Source organism: Botryllus schlosseri, chromosome 11, assembly GCF_051294905.1.
Source record: "Botryllus schlosseri isolate E-star chromosome 11, Bs_hap1, whole genome shotgun sequence".
Taxonomy (NCBI): Eukaryota; Metazoa; Chordata; class Ascidiacea; order Stolidobranchia; family Styelidae; genus Botryllus; species Botryllus schlosseri.
In genome coordinates, this window is record NC_137246.1 from 1,199,369 (window position 1) to 1,223,457 (window position 24,089).

A 24,089-nucleotide genomic window follows, 5' to 3' on the forward strand; every position below is an offset into this window, starting at 1 on the left:
TGAATTCTGAAAAAGTGAAGAGATTTACGATAAGTTAGTATCCCAATCAACAGTGAAATTGTCACTTGAAATAGCTTCTGTGTTGTACTGTAACTGATATTATATTGGAAGATCATACCCCCCCATTAACTGCTGAAACATGCTACCCCTCAACCAATTCTTTATGAAACCACTTCACTTAAGGTCTTCAGCCATTTGCTATCATTTTGTCACAACGTGTGAATTTCTACTCTTAATTGAGTTAAAATTTACGGTGGTACTTCTACTTGAGTAGCAACGCTGACTGCTTTTACCACCGATGGGTATCACTGGCGAGTCTAGAACCTGTTCATTTTGCGGCAGTGAACCTGAATTTGGTGATCCAATTTTAGTGAGGCATATATGTATGAAAATCTAATGGGTTTGTAGCGAAAATAGGCCTGGTATCCTGTTTGCAAATAATCGCCAATGGATTGATTGATCATAAGAGACAAGATAAATGTGACTAGCTCAGTGCTATAATCACATATAGCAACTAACATACCATGGAGGATAACTAAACCTAAACTACGGCCGATGATCATGTGAATCATTGTGGATGTGCATTGAAAACACGAAATCTTTGACGCATACAAAATTTCAAAAACATTTGATTACTCCTTGCCAGATTGCAAACACGGTGTTCGTTGATAATATTTATTGGTGGCCCACTTTCGGAACATTCATTTTATTGATCTGCCTTTCCATAATCAAGCGTTCCCAGCAAAACCACGGAGCTGTAAACTGATTACAGGATAATTTGAGAGTGAGATCAAAAGCGCACAAGTACGACACACGCGCGTCCACGTCGTCCAAATATCATATGATAGACCGAATAGATCATCGCTCTATCAAATATGCCTGACCTGACGTGTGGAACAGTATCCCGCAGACCATTCGAGAGTCGACGAGCATGTCCTGTCCACATTCAAGTCGAAATACAAGCAATTACTACTAAATAAATACTAGTCCATCCTCGAAATTACCGAACCACGACCTGACCTGTCGATCTCGTCTTCCACGACATGCCACCCCCTTTTTGTCGCTTGCTTTTTTCTATACTATATTCTTTTACTTTTCATTCAGTGTGCATGCCTCCTCTTCACATCGCCTCAGAGGCCAAGGTGGGTGTCTGATTCCATAGACTACTCCATAGTCGCTTCGACGCCGCTTCCTATCTTTTCATTGTGTCGCATGTTTGTGGTGTATTGAACTGCAGCTTGAAGATTTCAACCAGGGCCGTAACAGTACTTCGTCAGGCCCCCCAAAAAAACTTTGGTACTTGGTCTTTGGCCCCTCATAGGGTTATAGACCCCCTCCTGCGATACACTGTTTAACACTATTCATCATATTCATTGGGAGTTTCTTTAGTGAATCAGCTTTTGTCGCCTAAGCGCGCAAAATTTCTAGAATTCATGATTTCATCGGTCAGTATGATCGGGAATTGCATACATTGTTATCAATTTTTATCTTCTCTCTGCTCACGTAATCAGATTTGCCGGTAGAGCTGAGTGAGGTGTGTTTGAAAAGGTAGGACCACTCAATAATAATTAAACATCTTCGGGCGTATACCCGTTAGCAGGAACGAAACAGCACCTCGTCAGGCCCCCAAAAACGTGGGTCTTGGGCTCCCATAGGGTGATAAAACGACCCCCCCTCATCACGTTGTTCGCATTTGTCACGAAATTACCTGTACTGTATTGTGAGCCAGCGCGAGGCGTGATAATTTATGATAAAATCGGTCAATCAGATCGGCGATTGCGATTGCAATTTATTGTCCTCTCTACTCACGTAATTAGATTTACCGGCAGAGCTGAGTGAAGTGTCTTGAAAACGGGATGTCCCCGTAAATAATGATTAAACATCTTCGGGCGGGCGGAACCGTTGATATGACTTCGTTACATGATGTTATTTCGTCACTTCCAGTCTGCTATATCAAAAAATATAGAACCGCCCAAACTTAGGCTTGCAAACTATATAAGAGACGCACACGATTTCAAATTGGTATTTCTTCACTGGCATAAAATTTTTCCCAGCGGGATGGTAATTGTCTCGTGAGGTTCAGATTGCAAAGACAGGAACATTCGGCGTCAGTCATTTAGGCGCCTATGGACAATTAAACCTATATGTATTTTGTACATATAGCGAAGTCTTTGGTCTGCATAAGGGCATAGACCTTTTCCGCCAAGCTTTTCTCGCTGCCAATCGTTCTGGCACACTTCTTGGAGTCTCATATGTTATATGGCCTAAAACTTGATTGTATGTCTTGGTGGGTCGTGGTGCGGTTATGGCCCAATACCCAATAATAAAGATAAAAGGCTACTTGAATTCGCGACCAGCGCGAAAATTTTTTGAAAAAATTGCAAAAATTTTCAAAAAATAAAATACTCTATGATTTATGCTAATTCACGAAATAATTTTGGTCCCCCCATCGAGCTCGCCCCCCGCAATTGGGGGGTTTGGGGTGCGACAGTTACGGTGCTGATTTCAACACGAAACTGCTATGCCAGTATATATTTCTTCACCGTTGCACTTTCTTGACGTGGCCGAAACAAGGAATGAAAGTTAGAATGCTGCTTGCGTGGGTACGCGAGGGCAAGGGTGTAAGCATTACCGGTATTTGCTACAGAAAAGGAGAGGCTAATGCCATACCCGTACCCACCCCACACCTTTACTACCCCTGACGACGTGAGGTGCATTGGTAGAGTCAGAGTGACAAGGAATCTGGTGGATGTGGATCCATTTGCGGAAGCCCTAGACTGCGCCCTAGCGGGCGTAGTGTTTTGTGTTTTTACCGCTATGCTCCCTTCGGCAGTTTACCAAACTAGAAATCGCCAAGTTTATGAGTCAATTCGACTGCGGTCACTGCCCCGAAAAGTTCAATGTCTTCTTTACCTCGTTAACAAAAGTGCATAAGAATTATACACGCGCGACGTGCGTCCACGTCGTCCAACTACCATATGGTCGTCGTAAAAGATCATCGCGTCGCTATATCAATTATGTCGGACCTGTAGTGTGGAACAGTATCTCGCCGGCTATCCGACAGTCGTCGAGCACGTCCCCATTCAAATCGAAATACAAGCAATTGCTACAGGGTGTATGGTTTTTAAACGTGGTTGCTAGACTGTGTGGCCTATTTATCTCGATATTGAACACATGCGGATGCGGCCCGCGGCCTCCGGCAGTGACGTTCGGTGAGGTTCATGGCTGGTGAGGCACGTCCCCCCCGGCCGGTCTAAATTATTCGAAGAACATGAAAAAAGCAGCCTCAGCTAAAAATTGTTTCAGTGAAAAACACTAGATTTGCCGAATTTCGAAAGAGAATGCGCTAGGTCAAGTCAAAATACACTAGATCTAGTGTTTAGGAGTGGCACAACTACTACAAACAACAACGTAGGCTTTGTAAGTATGGATATCACCATCACATACCACAATTACCGGTTAAAGGGATTGCAGTCGAACACAGTCAAAAGGACCCAAACAATAGGCTTACCATATTTCGGAAATGAAAAAAGAGGACACTTTTTCAGAAATTTCAGACATGCAAAACTGGAGAAGAATTCTCAAAAACCGGTAAATTTCACCCGCTTCATGATCGGTTGACTAAAAAAAAAAAAAGGTCATCACTTCCGCTCAGAGCTCAAAAACACGTTTTTCACTCCTCATTGTTAGGTGGATGACTAAAAAAAAAAAAAAAAAAAAAAAGGTCTTGAGCTGAAATCACCGCTTTTCCCTCCGAAATACCCGCCGGAGCTTCACTTCTGCGCTAATTTGCGGCATATCACTCGCAATTCCCTCTATATCTGACCTAAATTTTCAAAAAAGAGGACAAAATCTCAAAAAAGAGGACAAAAGGGCGTCCTCCGAGGACACTTTCAAAAAAGTCAAAAAAGAGGACAAATCCTCTTAAAAGAGGACGTATGGTAAGCCTACCAAACAACGACAATGCAGCCTATGCAAGTAGCTATATGACATACCACAATTTAACGTAGCTATGGGTGCAAAATGCATAACAGCTACAGAAGTAAGGGAATGTATTGGCTTCGCATTACGCATTGGCCGTCGCTTCTTATATAATTCCTACAAGACCGTTGGATTCCGAAATCGGTAGCGCGGTTCGATTGTCCCATTGCCAGCGAATAGTACATGAAGCAGATTCGTTTCTGCCTCACCTAGACATTGTTTCTCTACGATGGCATTGTCTGTAATAAAGGCGAAAGTCACGTTCCATGGCGATTTTGGGGGTTTCTGGTGCTCTGACACTGTTATTATTTAGATTTTTGGAATCAGTGTGACTATAGCATTTCATTGATTCCGGAATTCCGGGATTCCGAGCTATTTATGATGAATTGCATTATTGCAGGTGAGGCACGACCCGCCCGTGCCTCACCTGTGCCTCACCTCTGCTTTCGCGCAGTATTTTTGAAAAATAATGATGCAAATTGGTGATGTGGTGTCAAAACAATGGTCAAATTTATTTTTCGTGAACATCGATGTGTAACATCAATATAATCATCGACTCATGGAGGCGTTTCACAATTTTCACTTAGCCATCCAGACGACAGGTGAGGCACTGCCTCACCTGCCTCATCGGACCGCACGTCACTGGCCTCCGGGCATAGTTAGCCTATCACAAAAGAAATATTATTTAGTTCAAGAAATACAAGTACAACAATAATTTCATGACCATCACTTTCATTCTATTGTGAACTCGAGCTGCATGCGCACGATACCTGACAACACTTTTCAGCCACAAAATAATCGATTTTGGGGTTAGCTAGACAAGGTAGGCTACTTGCTGGAAAACTATCGTCTCGTAAAGCTTGATCTCGTGTGGACTGGACACGTCGCTTCCTAAGCGTCTAGGTCATTGTACGTCAAGGCAATATGCTCATTAAGGCTGTTCCAAAAATAACTTTTTTTCTGGATTCCGGCCATTCAGTCATTAAATTGTTAGGTTACCCTAACAGACGCTGCACACCAAATTCGGTTCAATTCTAACAAGTATAAGGCTCCGCAGATCCAATAAAAATTTTTAATTTATACGGGATAATTATTTTAAAAAAAATCAAAGTTTTCTGTCAACCCCATTAAATTGTTGAGCTGTCTTTAGAGACGATGCAAAACTAATTGAGACGGACTTTCAGCATTCCCGTGGCCACTTACTGGCCACGGATAATTTCGTGGCCGGCCACAGATATTCCGTGGCCGGCCATGAAAAGTGCTATTCTGTGGCCGGCCATGGTGATTTTCATGGCCGGCCATGAAATTTCAGTATGGCCGGCCATGAAATCTCCATGGCCGGCCATGTCAAACTCATTCTCATGGCCGGCCATGACTAAATTTCATGGCCGGCCATAGCCAAATTTCATGGCCGGCTGCAATATATCAAGTTAGTATCGATGATAAGTACTGTATGTGGCCCAATCGTGGTCAAATGCATGCTCAATTATGTTCTATTATGGGCGTACAGTAAATAGAACTAGGTGAGAGCGAGAGTTTAGGTCAGTTTATATGCATTTTCACCCGAAATACCAGAAGAATAGCGATACAATGAAACGATAGAAAGAAGATGATAACGATCTGGAATATAGTCTCTATATATCAATTAAAAACACAAAAAATGATGCAAAGAATGCATTAAAAAGGGGGATATCCACTAGATGAAACAGGAAATAATGGTATAGAAAGCTAGAAGCGATGAAGACATTATCAAAACTAGTAAATGGTAAGTGTTGATTTGTATCTTTTTTATAGAAATAGACCTAAATATTCGGCTGACAATCGTCACAGCTAATCGTATGCAACTGCATAGAATTGGAAAAAACAATGTATACCAGATATCTGTCAGAAAATCTCTATAAGTTCCCCAAAAGCTGTGAGATTCACATGACATTCTGTGGCCGGCCACAGAACAGATTAGAGCTCGCTGTGGCCGGTGCTTCCCCCGTTCTGATATTGATTTTCAACCGTAAGATGTGCAATGTGCATTGTGCAGTTGCAATCGATTGTATAGTTATAGTTATATTTTGTAAATATGCAAACCTACGATTGAACAATATGATGATGATAATGTCCTTCATTTTTCAACCATGTTTATCGTTTATGATGAGTCTGCGATGCGAATAAGTAATACATATATATTTGATCATGCAGTTTATGGATGTTTGTAGGGGCAGTTTAAAATCTTTCGTGGATTGCCCTGATGAATTTATGAATAATACAATACTGTACTGGGAATTTGTCTTAATTCACTGCCGATTTTCGATTTACGCTTAAGTAGACTCGACTATAAACCTCCTTGAATGCATAATCTGTTCCATCGAGATACTGGATCAGTCAATATGCGGTCATTTTACCTGTTTTCTTGTTTTCAATACTAAATACCGCAATGAAAGTACCCGAACGAAACAATTAGGGAATCAAAGAACCAATAATATGTGGAAAATACTGTTTCAAGTTTCAGAAAAGCTGTGAAATCCACATAACATTCTGTGGCCGGCCACAGAGCAGCTCGCAGCTCGCTGTGGCCGGTGCTTCCCCCGATCTGATATGTCTTTCCAACGCTATAGGACATGTAGTTGCAAACAATTCCATAGTTTGTTATCTTTCGTATAGCTGAATAGCTGTGAATTGGATAATGCCAGGCTGATACAATCCTTCCTTTCTGTATCAGGTCTATGATGAGTCCGCGATATACGGTTATAGGCATATTTGATTATCGTACTGCTATACAATAGCCTACATACGACGTTCGAGATCCTCAACATCAATGGAACTTGCACTCATTTGCACGATGAGAATTGTGTCGATGAATCTAAGAATATTTCTATGCTGTAGCAGCACGTGAACTTGACACACTGCAGATGTGCTGTAGATGTAGAATAAAGGCAACGATGTAGCCTAACCTACCGGTAATATTGGTAAAATGTGGGGCTTTGTTCCCAGAAATTTGATTTTGGTCCCGTTTCCGATCCTATATAATTTGTATGTATAATGTATATTGTATATCCACCTAGGTGCCGTTCTTCCAGGTTGAAGCAAATAATGTACGAATGAGATGCATGTCGAAGTCACTAACGATGCCGTGTATGCCAGAGGATACTTGATTACTTGAGTGATCGACCGAAAAGATCATCGCTCTATCAAATATGCCGGACCTGATGTGTGGAACAGTATCCCGCCGGCCATCCGACAGTCGACGAGCATGTCCACATTCAAGTCGAAATACAAGCAATTACTACTAAATAAATACAGTCCATCCTCAAGATTACCGGACCACGACTGACCTATCGATCTCGCTTCCCATGACATGCCGCCCTATTTATTGTCGCTTTCTTTTTCTATACTATCTTCTTTACTTTCATTCAGTGTGCATGCCTCCTCTTTACATCGCCTAGGCCAAGGTGGGTGTCAGATTCCATAGACTGCTCCTTGTCGCTTCGACACCTTCCTGTCTTTTCATTGTATCGCATTTTTTTTGTGGTGTATTGAACTGATAAAATTGCTAATAAACCAATGATGAGTGCAAGGATCGTTTTGTATTGCATGTCGTTGTTAGATCAATTTGCTAACCGATGTGGTGAGCATAGGACGTAAATGTGCCTGCTATATAATTAAATTACTGTTATAATAATAGATAACTTCAGATACTTTGCGTCATCTAAGGCAGCATCATCGATCGATGCGACATCAAATGCAGCGCCACCGATCGATGAAAAAATGCCCATGCCAAGCCTGCGAATTGACCAATAGGCATGATATATTTGTGGTTGATGCAGGGAACAATGTGCAATTCAGCGAACAATCTTGATGACACAGACAAGTCCCAATCGTTCATTATAATTCGACATTTGAATGCGGTGCAAATACTTATCGCCGTGTAAAGTGCGTCTGATCTCTCGTGCCCCTGGGTGTTTTCTGTGAAAAGCATGTACTGGACACATTGCATTCATGCAACTACTTGAATAGGAATTGATGTGAATGATTGTAATCATATCTTCAATTGCTTCAGATTTTGTGAAATTGGTAACGGAATAAACAAACTTTTGTCGCAAAATATGACGGTTTCTTTATGTAAAAAACGAAAGAGGGGCAGGGAGTCAGATTATCTACGTTTGCATCACTAATGGGCTTGGGCGATGGAGATGCGAAGAAACTGCAAGGTTATCGAGTCTGCACCACGGTTTTATCTTTCCACGCAATCCCACTGCGTTGATCGTCTGGTGTGGAAGCTGTGTGGACACCAGTTTTAATGTAAAGACGTTTGTCTGACCGAGCAATAAGATGTACGCAGTACGCTCATACATTACTCTATCAAATATTTATCTAGATTCTAGAAAGTCCAAGGAACGTATGTTTCGGTGTTAGTTTACAACGCACCGTCTCAGAGTACTTTTTCAATAGTCAGTGGGAATTAAATTCATTTCTACAGCGAACAGAGAAGGTAACACGTGTAAAGCCGTGCAAATTTTGAACCCATCCCTAAACTACTCAATAAAGTGGTAATCTAACTTACTAGGTACGTGCGATAATATAGTGGAAGTCGTCTATACAAACCTTGCCACCAGCAAGTTCGTATTGCAAATGAAAAAGATCTACTTGACTATTGTCAAATTGGATGCAAAGGGCGGATTTTGACCCAACTAGATGTGCCAAAATCACGAACTGGCCATGAACTCGTGGCCGGCCACGATGAATTCTTATGGCCGGCCATGAAATTCAATGTGGCCGGCCACGAGACAACGCATTTTCATGGCCGGCCACGAGATATTCGTGGCCGGCCACCAAAAAATCTGTGGCCAGTAAGTGGCCACGGGAAAGCTGAGACCCCTACTGAACTAATTTGACTCAATTCCAACTAGTAGAAGCGGATTTATTTGAATTTTTCGTTGATAATTCTCGGATTATCAATGAAAAACTCTAATTCATCCATTCAATAAATCTCATGGGTCTTGTGTCTGCTCCCGAATCCTATTCCACGATCGGTGCAAAAAGAATCGAACTTATGTTTAACATTTGCATCTTTCTTGACTGAAATTAAAGCTATGAACGAGAAAAACTGCTTGGAATTAATGATGAAATGCGGATGTTTGTCCAAAATGCAACCTCCTTAGTGTTGCAATGACCTTTTCTAGGCCTGAGTGTGTCGCGGGAGGTTTATAATTTTTCAAGTATGCCACAAGCTGCAATAGTGTGGGAACCACTGTTCCACTGCTTTTCATCCAATGTGTATGCATCCTTTCAATGACTACTCCAAGTCGTGTCGACATCTGCCATGACTTTTCATGGGATAGCAGTCTTGCGGCGTATTGGTCTGATAAAATGGCAACGTAATTGTCACGTTCCAAGTTCTCACTCCTCCGATCACGAATAACTGTCATTGTAAGCCAGACAAAACGAAAAGTTCATCATATACGACATTAGTTTATTAAAAAAGGGGCCTAGTTTCAAGCATGTTTCTTTGATGATGATACAGAAAATACACGCCGTCAGAAGCGAAATACACAACAGGCACCGTTTTAAATCCGTGCTGACGTCCAGTTGGGCCACACTACTCGAAAGCCAGTCTCGACAATCAAACGAATTGGATACGCAACGAAACAGAAAAGTAATAGCATTCCGAATGAATAAAATATGACGTTTTGTGCATATCCACGCTGTGAAGATAAGCCTGCCTTCTCAAAATTCGCAAAAATCGAAAAACATCCCAACACGCACAGCCAAGATCAAAAGTATTGCAAGATTGAGCAATTGAGCGCACGAGCGGGCCTAGTGATTCACGCGCCATCACAGGATATTAGTCGATAACATGGTCATAATGGGAGGCGCAAGAGGTAAATTGCTCACATTATCGTTAGAAGATCGTCCCTACGTGAATTGAGCCTAATCAAATGCTAGAGAAGTGAAAATCAGCAAAAAGGACAGACGAAGTATCTCACCACACACTTGCTACCAGCTATTATATCTTAATCGGAATTGATACGCGTTAGACTACTGGAAGCCTATCACAAATTTCAACGAATCGTCGAAGACTTCTATCTATTTTGAAACAAGATACAGTCCAATTATGAAGTTCTCCAGCCACTGCCGAGATACAGTTTGCATACTTGACTACTTCCATAGTATTGCCGGATGAGACGAAAAAATATAGACACACACACCACTGTTTTTTGTCTGCAAGCTAGGTCAAGCGTGATTGGTCGGGCTTATCGAATGTCTGAATGAATCAAATTTTGTTTATAGCACGTCGCAGCCGCCTCTCTTCTTGTGCTTTCTCGTTTGAAGCGCGGCGCGGGTCGCCGTCTCGAAAACCTCCCGCACCCCGTCCTTGGTCTTAGAGGAGCATTCAAGGTAACTGGAAGGAAAAAAAACAGAGCATTCCGTTAGTCACCAGACAAGACATTTTCAATTCACGACCGAGTCAAGTCAGTGAGGGTCGAGTCCGAGTCCAAGTCATTGTATTCACTGTTCAGTTTTGAGCTCAATCCAGTTCAACCCACCGTTTTCAACTCTGCTCGAGTGACACAGAATGGCTCACATTCATAACATCGTAATTTTTCTCAGTCCCAACTGATTCTGGCCCTATTTTGCAAGTGTAAGGACTGATAGACGAAATACCAATCGTGACTTTACTATTCTTCGAAATTGCAATGACATGTCTGTCTTGGTCGTCCTAGTCTCGAGTCATACGACTTGGTGAGAGTCATGCACAATGACTCGAGTCAAGTCGAGTGACCAAAAAAATCATTACTGGAGAGTCGAGTCAATACAACCCTGGTACAGTGGTTCTTAACTTGGGCTGGGCAAGGATTCAATTGATTATTTGCATTCGAGACTTGTATTCCAGTATTAATCACACCATAACACTATGTATGAAGGATATGGAGAGTTGAAATACGTAGGATACCTTTTATGCAACCACAAATCATATAATTCCAGTTTCAAAGTACACAGGAGACAATTTGGGACTTTTTCGACCATACCTAATTCATTGAACTCGGTGACAACAGCTATTGATCATGACTTCACAGATATGCCATTTTCACAAACGCGAGTAGCCATGTGACATGAGGTTCACATCAGAGTTGTTAATGACTCAAGTCTCGATTTTCTGATGACTCGACTTGACTCGAGTCATTCTCTCAAAATACGGAAATGACTCGACTCGAGTCAATCTGTGAATTTACTCGACTTGGACTCGAGTCATTGACCATGAATCGAACCAAGTCATATGACTTGAGACTCAGACGACCAAGACCGACATTTCATTGCAATTTCAAAGAATAGCAAAGTAACCACCCTATTGTGATTTCGTCTATTGGTACTGGTACTTGAAAATGCGACCAGAAACTGTTAAAAGTGAGGGAAATTAGTATATTATAAATGCGAGACATTTGATATCACCAAACAGAGTTATAAAAGTGGGTTTAACAAGACTTTAACTGGAAACTGAGCAGTAAACACAATGACTTCGACTTGGACTCGAAGCCTTGTGACTTGGTTACATCATTCCGCAGTGGAGAATAATAATGGAGTTATACTTCTTGTTGATAAATTAACTCTTAATGGCTAGGAACGTATCATTTCAGCAGCCGAAAAAATCATCTCTCACCACTCAACTCGACTCATTGTTCTCAGCCCTAGTTATGAATACATCGAGAAGGCAGCGACTCACCTATATGCACCGATTTTTTCTGCCATCGCACGGCCTTCTTCGAACCTTACCGGCTCTTGCTTCATCTTACTAAGCTCTTGTATCGTCCCTTGATCTTGGCGCAAATCTTTCTTATTTCCAACCAATATAATCGGAACATTCGGACAGAAATGTTTCACCTGGAATAATCACAGAATCTCGTCGGACTGATGACATTAATTAGAAAAATTTGTAATTGGTCATCATCAAATTTGCAATCTTACCACGAGCACACATGTAGAAACCACCGGATTCTCGGAATGCGCAATTAGATAAAGAGCTAACTCTTAAAAATTCATAACTAACTAAATAAAATACAACTAAATGATAATACAAATTACTGAATTGCCAATAAGAGATAGGCCTATTGGAGACAGAAAGCATTTCAAAAGTACAGGTTTGAAATGAGAGGGGTTTCAACCCAACAAATCTACCCATTACCCAATGGCCACGAAAAACGATGTGTATTCTAGTTGTTTATTTAAATACACAACTAGACACATTTTTATAATCCTAATCCTGCAGACGATGGCCAAAAATTGATTCGGCATCAACAGAATGATTCTCAGGGCCCTAATCCACCAATTCTTTGAGCGATTTTTGTGTCTGTGGATAAGGTGAACATATCCGGCAACATGGCAAGTAGTGGGAAGAAGCATGCAAATAACAGTGCCAATATGATTTAAGAAAGAGTATGATTAACGGATGAGTAATTTCTTGCAGGAAATAATCTTGAATTTTTTGACTTTTGACGTCTTTGCCAACATCGGCACAACAGAGCTTCTTGACAGCATGATACGGCACATTATTCATCTATACCAGTGATTCGCAAAATGATGGCAGCGCTTCCTGGGGACGTCAGAGGGGGGTGCTAGCTACAAACTGGGTGATTGGGGGCGCTGAGAGCAAAAGAGTGCGTTATACACTATGGAAATCAGTGTGAAATATCCATTAATTAATAGCTATGATTGCGCACTAAAGTGGGATCTATGAATACGTGGTCACGTCGGTCGCTGTCATGCAAGAGCATTCAGTCTGAAAACGTCACCAACACCCTCCATAGATGTTCAATTGTTCATTGCACTGCAATACTTGATTTTTTAACCAATCAGTAATAACAAACAGAAATCTTAGCCATCGAGAGTTACCGCACATACATAAACGCCTGCACAACAAGTATGAGGAATTTTAAGAACCCAATGCACCCCAGTGAAGCACAATGCGTTCGAACAGAATTTGGCTTGCGTGATATTCTTCTTTGGTAGTGCCTGTCCTGCTGCCTATGAAGGACATTAACCTAAAAAGGTGATATGCAAAAGTGGGCGTTGTGCGTAAAAAGTTTGGGGAAACACTTATCAGCAGCCTACCTACCGGAATGTCAATTTTAAGGCAACTAATATCAATACGTCTACAAATTGCATATAGTAAGTTATTGAGAGGAGGGATAACTAATTGTTTTACTTTTTCAGATTTGAATGCTATTTTATGTCCATGCCTTCGATAATATATATATTGTGTCATAGTGAGACTGTAATTTCAGATTATTGAAGGCATGGATATAAAATAGCATTCATATCTGAAAAAGTAAAGCAACTAGTTATCCCTCCTCTCAATAACTTACTCTATTACATTTTATAGAAATATTGGTATCGCCTCAGGGACGATTAATTATAATGTGACTGTGAGATTTGCCGTAACTAGCCTACTTGGGCCAAGGGTTGAACAACTAGAAAACTCCAGCTTTTCTAAATTTTAGTAGAATTGTAGCTACACAGTTATTTCCGAATTATATGGGAATTAGAATCACGGCTAGTTTTTTTCCAAATTATATCAGAGTAAGAATTACCGAATTTACGAAAATTTTGGAATTGAATGAAAGCGCAACAAAAATTAATTTCAGTGTGTGTCAGAGCCGAGTTCACTCTCATAAGCACGAGGATGGCAAATGACTGTACACACCCAGCTTGGTTTGTTTCACACTACATAGTCATCCTGTAGCATTTTTGGGGTAGATCAAAAATTGCATTAGAATTAGAGCATAGAAACATTTCACAAATTAGATTACCGGCTGTAGTTAGTCTATAATTAGATAACTATAGTTATCTAGCTTTCCAAGTCTGCTTAGGCCAGAACCTGCAAATATCAGCTGGAACCGTAATGTATGCTGAGTCGAGAGGCTTATCCACATACTATTGTTGGTCTAAAATTATCACATTGCTTAGTCACATGTCCTAATGAGCAAAAAGCTTGTCCTTAGAACCAATATTTGTTAATGGCACAGATACAAGAGGGATTTCAGATGCATAGATCAGCACAGATTCGATTTGCCACTTAGAAGCATATTGGATTGTATGTATGGGCTATCAATTATGCAAGCGATATTGACACGAAACAGCGAATACCTCTGGTGTCCATTTTTCAGGAATGTTCTCCAACGAATCGGGACTGTCTATAGAAAAGCACATCAAAATCACATCGGTGTCCGGGTAGGAAAGGGGTCGCAGACGATCGTAATCTTCCTGACCGGCGGTGTCCCACAAGGCAAGTTCAACCTGAAAACAATTCGATTCTTGAAAGACAGGGCTACTCTTAAAGGCACAGAACTTCAGTGTAAAATACAATAACATACTGAACTGATTGAAATAAAACCAAATATTATCGGCTGACACTCGTCAGGGGTGATTGTCAGCAACTAGTAGAGAATTGAAAACAACATTGCACATTAACCGGACTTGGACAACTAGATAATTCTAATTTCTAGTGATTGGAGCAAAATGCCGGTGATCTAATTATAATCTAATCTGTGAAATGTTTCTATGCTCTCAATTCAATTACTTCTCCAACATTTGCTTTTCCTGAATATGTTACAGTCGAAGTTAATCGTGCGAAACGAGCCTAGCTTGCTGTACAGACATTTGCCATTCTTGTGCATATGAGAATGAACGGAACTTGATTCAGTTTTCAAGTTATCGCGAATTCCCTAATTCTACTTCTAATTTAATTTGGTAAACTGTTTAGCTATAATTCCAATTAGCCTTATCTAATTTTGAAAAGCTAAAAATGTTCAAGTCTAAATCTTTTATTAATAATTAGTCGAAGTATCAGCTAAAACATTAGGGTATATTCCAATACCAGCATAGACATATTCTTCAATTCAATTGCGGTGACTAAATCGATAACTTCAGCCCCAATGCAAGATAGCTCCGAAGGTGTTCTCACATTTGGGATCGCCAACAGGGAACTAATTCCACTCAAAGCTAGTCATGTACCAGATTATTGCACCATTGCTCCATTTCATACGCAGTCTGTAAAGGTAGACTGATTGCGCAACACATTTCTAATCAAGCACTACATTAGGTATATAGGCATTGCCAGAACATCTTTGTTAACAGTGGATTAATAACGTTCAACATTTTGCTTCACATAAACTACCAATGAGCAACTAGGTACCGATGTCACTCGTATTTAGATTGTGATGCAACTCTCATGACTGAAGCAGTTCCGCCTTATTATTCATATTAAACATGCAAGGGTAACTGAAAACTTTACAACGTCGATAGGGGATGTGGGCTGAAAATGATAGGAAGCTTTACGTCATATCAGGTACTTGTATATCGAACTAGGGCAGTGGTTCCTGACCTTTCATTACACAGGGAACACACAAGCTAATCTCTAAGCCTTTGAACCCAAATTTTTGCTGAGTCACAAAACAATAATCTATCACAATACACATCTAATACTGGTGTACAAAATGAACTGTACATCAACAGGGTGTGAAAAGAACAAAATCACTGAAATATAGTTTTCACACAAAACGAAAACATAATGAATTCAACAAAAGAATTGGGTTTTCTAATGGAAGAAGTACAATTGCACATTTTGTATAAGGGTTATCACAAGACTCGTACAAACTACAGATCTTGTGAGTTGACGGTCAACTAGCTACACGTTATCTTGAGCGGTTCTAGTTGCATATTTGAAAAATGGTTCGGATTAAAACAAGTAAAGAACACATAACATCGTTTGGCATAAATCCTGATTAAGTTTTGCGGTTTTCTTGCAGCCTTGCTAGCTCAGAGAGATCACCACTAACAGTGGCGTAGCCAGGGGTGAGTTTCGGGGGTCAGAAACCCTCGCATTTCAGCCCCTGTCATTCTGAAATGCTGATTCTATTTGCACTATTCCTTAGCTCAACTCATAATTCATATCATCAGTTTTTAGTTATTTCAGCTAGCTATAGTTGCAGGTGTTCAAAGATCGTTGGTTCTAGTTCTAGTTTTGAAAAGTGTGTCTGGTGATCCAAGTTATCAAAAACGTGCATGATATTAATCTTAACAAGAACTTACCGTTTTTCCATCCACTTCAATGTCAGCAACATAGTTCTCAAAAACAGTAGGTACATACACTTCCGGGAATTGATCTTTACTGAAGACGATCAGAAGACAGGTCTTACCACAGGCACCATCTCCTACGATGACCAGTTTTTTTCTAATAGCAGCCATCGTTTGGTTTTACTCTATGGAATGAACTAACGAGGAAAAATATTTGTGTTATCATCAACTGACTATATCGCATACAAACTTCACAAAACGTGTCACCCAACAAACAACCAATGAAACATGGTCGTCACAACAACACACCATAGAATTCCTATCTATTTTCACAAGTACAAGACAAGTTACGTAACGGATTGCAGCCTCGTACCGCAACAACATTCAAGACGAAGTTGCAGTTGGCATTTCTAAAACATCTTAATTATAGGCTTCGCAACAGTCAAAAATCTATATCTTTGCCGCTTTGAAAAAGGTTTCTTGCCTACACGAGTAAGTTCCTGAATTTTTGTTCCAACTGCGAACACGGGGTAAAGATAATGACTGAATAAGACCAGTTTGATGGGAATGTTAACTTAGATTTGAGGATTCTTTATCAAATTATGTAATGGGACATCTACGACACGCAGTGAGCAGTGCCTGGACAGAGGATCGCAATGAATATTATAGGTAAGAGCAGATTGCCACTCGACACAGTGTAGTAAGCCTGCCTACACATTCTACTGATTTCGCAGGTGCTTACTTGTAAACTTGTCATTGAACTCAAGCAGGGCATAAAGACCACAGCAAACTAACTTGAATCCCAGTAGAGCATTCAGTGAGATGATTGGAGAATTCATCAACAAAAAGTTGAGCAAGGCCTGATTCAACATGCAGATTATGAAAAGTTCATGTATGGTGGCAGAAAATCAAGTTTCATGGTCATGTGTAGTGAAGGCATGACAATGACAATGCATCAAAAATACTGTTCTGTTGCGCGATAAATGAACCAGCTGTGCTATAATGCAGTGATTGCATTTATCACAAAATGTGCATTACCATATGTTGAGGTGGACAATTCAGATAATGGATATACTGTGACGGGACTGATGCCATAGTCATCACGTTTCACATATTTGCAAAATATGTACTTCGATGCCACTACTTTCGCAGTTACTGAGACTGTTTGAGTTATCTCATAGAAAATGGGACTTCTTAGAGACTGGTAAGTCCTCAATGAAAGGGATAGGCAAGAACAAATTGAATCCATCAACTACTCTCAAATCACATTATCATTTCTAATAATTCATTAGTATTTTAAAATTATACTGTAGTTACTTCAAAAATATGGATTCTTGTATAATGTATACGCTTGCAACCACAAAACAGCAGACATTTTTGACATTCTCTTTGAAATATGGAATACGAAATATGTGGTTTCAGATTGCAGTTAATACTGATCGTAACCCCACCCAAACATCACCTATAGACCTGACTCCGACAATAACCCTAGCCAAAGCTGATCTTAGTACCAACTCAAGATTACGCTGATCCTAACACTACTCCTAGAACCAGCCTTTACCTTAGCACATGATATCGATAACCTTTGAAACACTTGATCACAGTCAACAAGGTTGAATGATGAAGCTCCAATCAACTACCGACACCGAAGTCTGTCAGATCATTGAACATTTGCCGGTAACCGGTTTCCGACTAAGCTAGTGGCCGTGGAGCTTCGGAACTGTTGTTTTTCAATGATTGGGCGGCAGCTCGGCGCCTAACCCGGGTCTTGGCACAAACATATTACAAGGGTAATGGTTTAAACGACTTGACTGTTTGCCATTAGCACCATTGCTTTGAAGTATTCATAGGCCTTTAAGAGTGTGATCGACCACAGCATATGTAAGTAGGTTGACATAATTATTTGAACCAGCCTATCATACCATTTATCTTAATTTTGATACAGAGATTCCGGTATACACAGATTCAAGACGAGTATCAGTTGCAATGATTCGAGTCAAGTCATGGAGTCAATGTTTTCGAGCAGCAAGACAACTGAAATATAAGCCTTCACACCAAGGAAAGTTTCAATACTTTGTTTAGACTGGGATTGGTGGCAACGTCACACGCAATTTTCCGTTTACAACTCACTACTGTACACTAGAAATGCCAGTTCTACACTATATCCAGCTAACATGGTATTTTTTGACGATACTAAATTCATTGCACTTTGTGACAGTGCTGTGGCTTGATCACGACTTGACAGAAATATCATTTCCAATAGGGCCTAATGGTCGTAGCTTCGTATAGGCTACTTACTGCATGTGTTGAACGCTGTGATACTACCAACAGAGGTTTGAAGGATTCCAGAGTGGAAAATGATATCAAAGTTTCATTATCATTGATCAATTAGTTAGCAAGGAGCGTATAATTTCAGTACTAGGGCAAAAATGATCGCTCACTAGTTGACTCGAATCATATGAATAAATACTAGACAAATATTCATGTATCGGCATCATTGAGCCTAGTCCTACTAGTAACCAAATGGGATTACAGTCTTCAAATTCAACTTGTGCCTACCCTGCACACATACGACTAGCTTTTGCAATATTGTATCATCAACTATTATGCAGTTCTATACTATGGCACTTATCAAGATACCGTATTCCGATTAATAATTCCACTATTACCCTGTAAAACTACGGAGAGTATCATGATGCTAATTTCAAGATATCAATATGACGGGAGTCGCGACAGAGATTATCAGACCGAGATGCGCGAGTCATAAATTTGAGGTGCCAGAGGTGGTGATCCGATTTTGGTTGCTATAATGGCATGTTACTTGTACGCTTTATGAGCAAAAAGATTTATTGTGTTTGGCAAGTGATGTACCGTATACTTTGTTGCGCCGAAATATATAAACGCAGACATTGGTAGCTTTCACACCATACCTATGGCTGTATTCAAAGTCCACTTGCGAATGAATGTAACTTTATTAGTTACACAAGCTTTCGAAATGCCGCTCTTTCTTCAGGTGTTAAAGTAGTAACATGTAAATTAACAATCTAGTTGATTTTGACCCTACGAGTATCATGTATCAGAATTAAGTTATGTAAGATATGTCATCATTAGACCATAGACTTCTAGTTGCTACTAGAGCCAGATCGATTATCGCCTCAATCTATACGCCGATGGCGATACTATTGATTCGATATCACACTTTGACCATTATAGGTAAATAATATTGACACCGTGGAGCCGCAATATCGCAAGTATAGGCATGAAAACTGTAATCTGCTACACTGGACATGGACTGGGAAGAAAAAAACAATTATTTCCAATATGGAATTGGTATTTTCGTGCACACTTAAGATTCTACTCACTGCACACAGGTGTGAAACTGTGTGGTAGCTGCCTTGGCAAACCAAATATATAGCAAACGTATCAGTATCAGGATTGTAACCCAAAACCCAGCTTACAGGTGTTCAGATGCATACTTCCTAGTTTGCTAAAATGCCCAAGCTAGGACTCTAAACCTGTTTAAATAAATGCTCTGAAGTTTTGGAAATGCGCATCAAACACCGGACTGGAATCACTGGTTGTTTTCGGCAATAAGTTGCGCGTGACAGAAGGGTTTTTTCCATAAAATAATTAAGGAATTGAAGCGAAAGTTGCGCGTGACATTTGCCACCAATTCCACTCTGGATCAAACAAGATGACATCTCCTTGGAATTACAGCGAGGGTTTCATTGGTATCTATCTGCTGCCGAAAATTCCGATCGAAAACCATCAATTTATTGCATCAATTACACGTCTCCCGAAACCGCGATTTTATGAATCATGCTTACGTAATAGGTGAATCTAGGAAAGGGACTGATAAAACTATCAAATATATACTTCGTACGGTACAGTACTGAGCTCAGCGCCGATTATTCAAGGTCAGAAAAACCGAAGACGTCCCATTTTCACCGATTTAACGAAAAGGCAAATGTTAAACGATTTGCGAATACCGGGAAAACGATTACTAAAACGTAACCGCCGCGAATCCTCAAGATATGCGACAAAGCAAGAATATATCATCGCAATTCACTAAACCACACCTCTTCGCGTTTTGTTTGTCGAAGCGGAAGTCGCAGGCATCACGGCGGAAAGAACATTTGCAACGCGCCATTGATCTCTAGGTTACGCCTAAAATGATGACGCACTGGTTATAAAATATGCATTTCGACTGTGCGCGCGACAACTGAACGCAATAAAAATTACTTTTTAACATCTTAATAACTAATTATATAACTGGATTTCACAATGGTGAGTTACACTTTATTTTATACACGTGGTGGCGGTAAAGATGAGTAGACCTAATCTGTGTTGTTGCTATGCTGGAGTCCGGGGCTACTGCAGTGTATGGGTGTCATTCATTAATATTATCTTGTTTTACTTCTCATTCAGTATGCAAATGCCCCCTCTTTGGATCGTCTGGTCCAGGTGGGTGTCTGATTTCAAAGACTACTCCAACTTCTTTCGACACCGTCCTATTTTATCACAATCTTGTGGTGTGTGTTGATCTCATAAAATTGTTTATGAATCTGAACTGAAAAAATTGTGATTGACTGTGTTTCATTTGACAAGGAGTTCTGACGCAACGGGTTGCAAACAAAACTTCAAATGTTCTACTATTTCTGTGATTCTGCTGTTTTTGTTGAAACCGGGTTATTTCGTCAATCGATGAGCTGCTCTCTTTCTTGTGGATTATTCTGATAGGCTACTTCTTATTCCACCGAAGCTACAATATGACATCCTCCTTTGCTGAAGGTACGACTGCCAGTATTAGTGAGCTCAAGCCACTACATAATCCTCAACATCAGGTATTCCATGTCGTGGGCTAGCTAACGGTAGGGTTACCATACGTTAGGGTTGCCATACGTCAGGAATTTCCCGGACATGTCCGGAATTTCACTGAAAAATCTGCGTCCGGGAGGAATTTCTAAAATATGCCTAAATGTCCGGAATTTTGAAGGCTTGAAGCAGGCTCAAAGGTTTTTCGTAAATCAACATAAACAATATTATTTTCAAGCAGATTTATGCAGTACAAAATTGTTCTTCGCGCCGCGCGCGAGTTAATGCAACGTATAATGATATTAGCAGGCTATGGGCACCAGGCAACACCCTCGCCAAAAGATGCTATCAAAATAAATATAAATACTCATCATTTACTGAAAGAAGTCTGATTGCAATCGCAATTATAAGCTAACGGTATATTCCTAGAGTTGGTTAAGGCCGATTGGATGCTTCAGTCACAGACGGTGGTTCCAAATCTTGGGGTCGTTCGCCTTTATCTGGGGATCGCGATGATGTTGGACGTAATCAGCTTCCTAGGCCGTGAGTAAGTTTGGACAAGCTTAATTTTTTTAGTAATCAGCTTATCAAGTTTTGAGCTTTGCCACGGAACATTTTCAAGTCGGAAATGAGGTCGCGACCATAAAAAAGGTTGGAAATCACCGGATGTGCAAACTGCTGGTGTATTTTATAGTAGCCTAATATGGAAGAATCAATATTATTGACAGAATTCATACATAAAATTTAACAGCCAAATGCATATAGTAAGTGCCCAACAACTTACATCGACTACCCTATGGTGGGCCCAAGATCAGTGCTTTTTTGGGCGGAAGGGGGCAGAAAAAATGATGTTTCGGACCTGATTAAAACACATAAATAGATAGCAACACCGACAGGGCTGTCAAACACAATCATGACAGGCCAGACACTGCCCGCCAGATGATTTCGTCCGCCCGTGGAGGAATCTATTGCAGACACTAGCAAGTAGCAATCAGCAGAGCTGACACTAAAGATGCCCCAATTGATGACCTATGTTCCACTCCATTCCTGCATAGTGTAGGGGAGATGTGGTACCGAGGGATCACTGGGACCGAAAATACTTTGAAAATTCTCTATGATAATTCCATGATTACACTCCGTGAACTTGTCTACAATTGCATGCTGGCAAAATCTTTCCTCACATACAAAAAAATTCGACGAGCGCGAGCTATGGGGTCTCTCACAGATGTTTTTTGTTTTGGGGGTGTAAAGTAAATTTAGATCGACATATACATTTTCTTTGTAACCTTCAACACGAACAAACCAGCAATCATTTTTATTGTGAAGTGTGGGGCATGTATCAGGCTATATAATGACACCTATTATTTTTTCAGTACTTTCCTTGAGTGGAATTTTTTTCGATTCATGTATAAAATTCGTAGGGTGGGGACCGATGATACAATAGCCAAATCAAGCAAAATAATCAAGCATACTAATCATGAAACAAATAGAACATGCCTACGTACAGAAGATCTTTATGCAATAATTGCATATGATGTTTTATCGCTATAACGAGGTATTTGGAAGTCCCACTGTCGATTTTCGGGCAATATGTATGTACCCTAAAATTGATAAGTCCAAGCAGAATTCGAAATGTGATTTTATGACAACATTTGAGTTCATATTTATTCTATTTTTTGACAGTTGCGATCAAGCATTCTTCTTTGGCTAGCTGTAGCTTAGATTTTAATACTGAGCAAGAAAAGTTGTCACATCTGAGTTTTTTAGGGTATATGTTTCATAGGTCCCCGGGTCGTGTGCCATTGGACCCACCGGGTGGGGACCGATGACACGTTCGAGCAACAAATTTTGAACGTCCATAAATATTTTTTGAAAAGACGGATATTCATGTATATGTGCACGATAGGTAGAGCTTGTATCAAAGTGCTGAGCCAGCAAAAGATCTGCTGTTTTCGGATGAACATTTTGGGGCCAGCGATCATTTTCCAATTTTTGATCCATCGGTACCACATCTCCCCTATACCAGTGGTTCCCAACGTGGGCGATATCTACCCCCAGTGGTCGATTTGGCGGTCTAGGGGGGCGAAAATGACGAAGGGGGCGATAGGGGGGCGAAAATGGACAAAGGGGGCGAAAATAGCGAAGGGGGCGATAGGGGGGCGATGACGCGTTAAAACGGCTATATTGGAGTCAAGTCGGAGAAATGACCTTTTTTTTTTTAGTCAACCCACGGAAATTTAGTTGCAAAAGTGTAGAATTTGACAACGAGCCGAAAAGTTGACCTTTTTTTCTTTTCTTCAGTCAACCCGCCGATGATTTTCAGATTGTAAACCGATTTTTCGGTTCACAGAATCTGGGGAGCGATGATCCGCGTTGAGCTTGATGAGTCGAAAAAGGAGGTTGGGAACCACTGCTGTATACAGTCGATGGGCGAAGCTTTGCTAGTGTGACGTCATATTGACGGTCAATGTGTTACACCTCATTTTAAAATCCGCTCATGGGCGCTAAAGAGTGTCCGGAATTTGCTTCATAAACATATGGTAACCCTACCATACGTCCACTTTTAAGAGGATTTGTACTATATTTTACTTGTTTGAAAATGTCCCCAGAGGACGCCTAAGTGTCCTCTTTTTTGAAAATTTTTGTTAAAATGCACGCGAAAATTGGACTGAGATAGGAAATGAGCGCTCAAGTAACGGTCTGGTGGGTTTGCCAGAAAAACGATCTTTTTTTTGTAGTCAACCAACCACGAATCCGGGAAAAATTTACCTTTCAAGTCTGAGAATTTTAAAAAAGTGTCCTCCTTTCAGATTCGCAACATACGGTACCTAATGGCCCCAAAGGACCTGGTTGTGCGTCCTCAAGTCGCTGCTCAAAAGATTCGGTATCACGATATTTAAAGTTACAAGGAAACTAGAATTTGCTAAGTTTATCTATCGCTTCCGTTGCGGCCATTGCCCAAAAATTTCAATGTCTTCTTTAATTCGGAATCAAGAGCATATAAGTCGGTCGACTTACAAGATCATCCACCGTTCTATCAATTATGCCGTAGCACTACTGTGGAACAATATTTCGTCGGAAAGCCGACAGTCGACGAGCATGTCCGCATTTAAATCAAAATACAACAGACTCTTGCATCAACTATGGTAAGCATGATTACTCTACGGTATGGAAAATTGTATGTAAGCCATGTATAGTTGCAAGGATGACTCGAATCAACTTTTTCTTAT

The 24,089-nt window shown here is 40.5% G+C and overlaps 1 protein-coding gene across 1 annotated transcript in view; it reads right to left on the reverse strand.

Annotated features, from left to right (window-relative positions):
• Positions 1-9,424: 9,424 nt before the first annotated feature.
• The window catches only part of LOC145450242 (ras-like GTP-binding protein RHO), a 93,464-nt gene continuing 78,799 nt past the window's right edge, over positions 9,425-24,089 (reverse strand). The window contains exons 2-5 of the mRNA XM_080328747.1: positions 16,060-16,241; positions 14,116-14,265; positions 11,696-11,853; positions 9,425-10,375 (exon numbers count right to left, since the gene is read on the reverse strand). Coding sequence (XP_080184873.1) covers positions 10,258-10,375; positions 11,696-11,853; positions 14,116-14,265; positions 16,060-16,215 — 582 coding nt within the window. The 5' untranslated portion in view covers positions 16,216-16,241 and the 3' untranslated portion in view covers positions 9,425-10,257. The remainder of the gene's footprint in view (positions 10,376-11,695; positions 11,854-14,115; positions 14,266-16,059; positions 16,242-24,089) is intronic.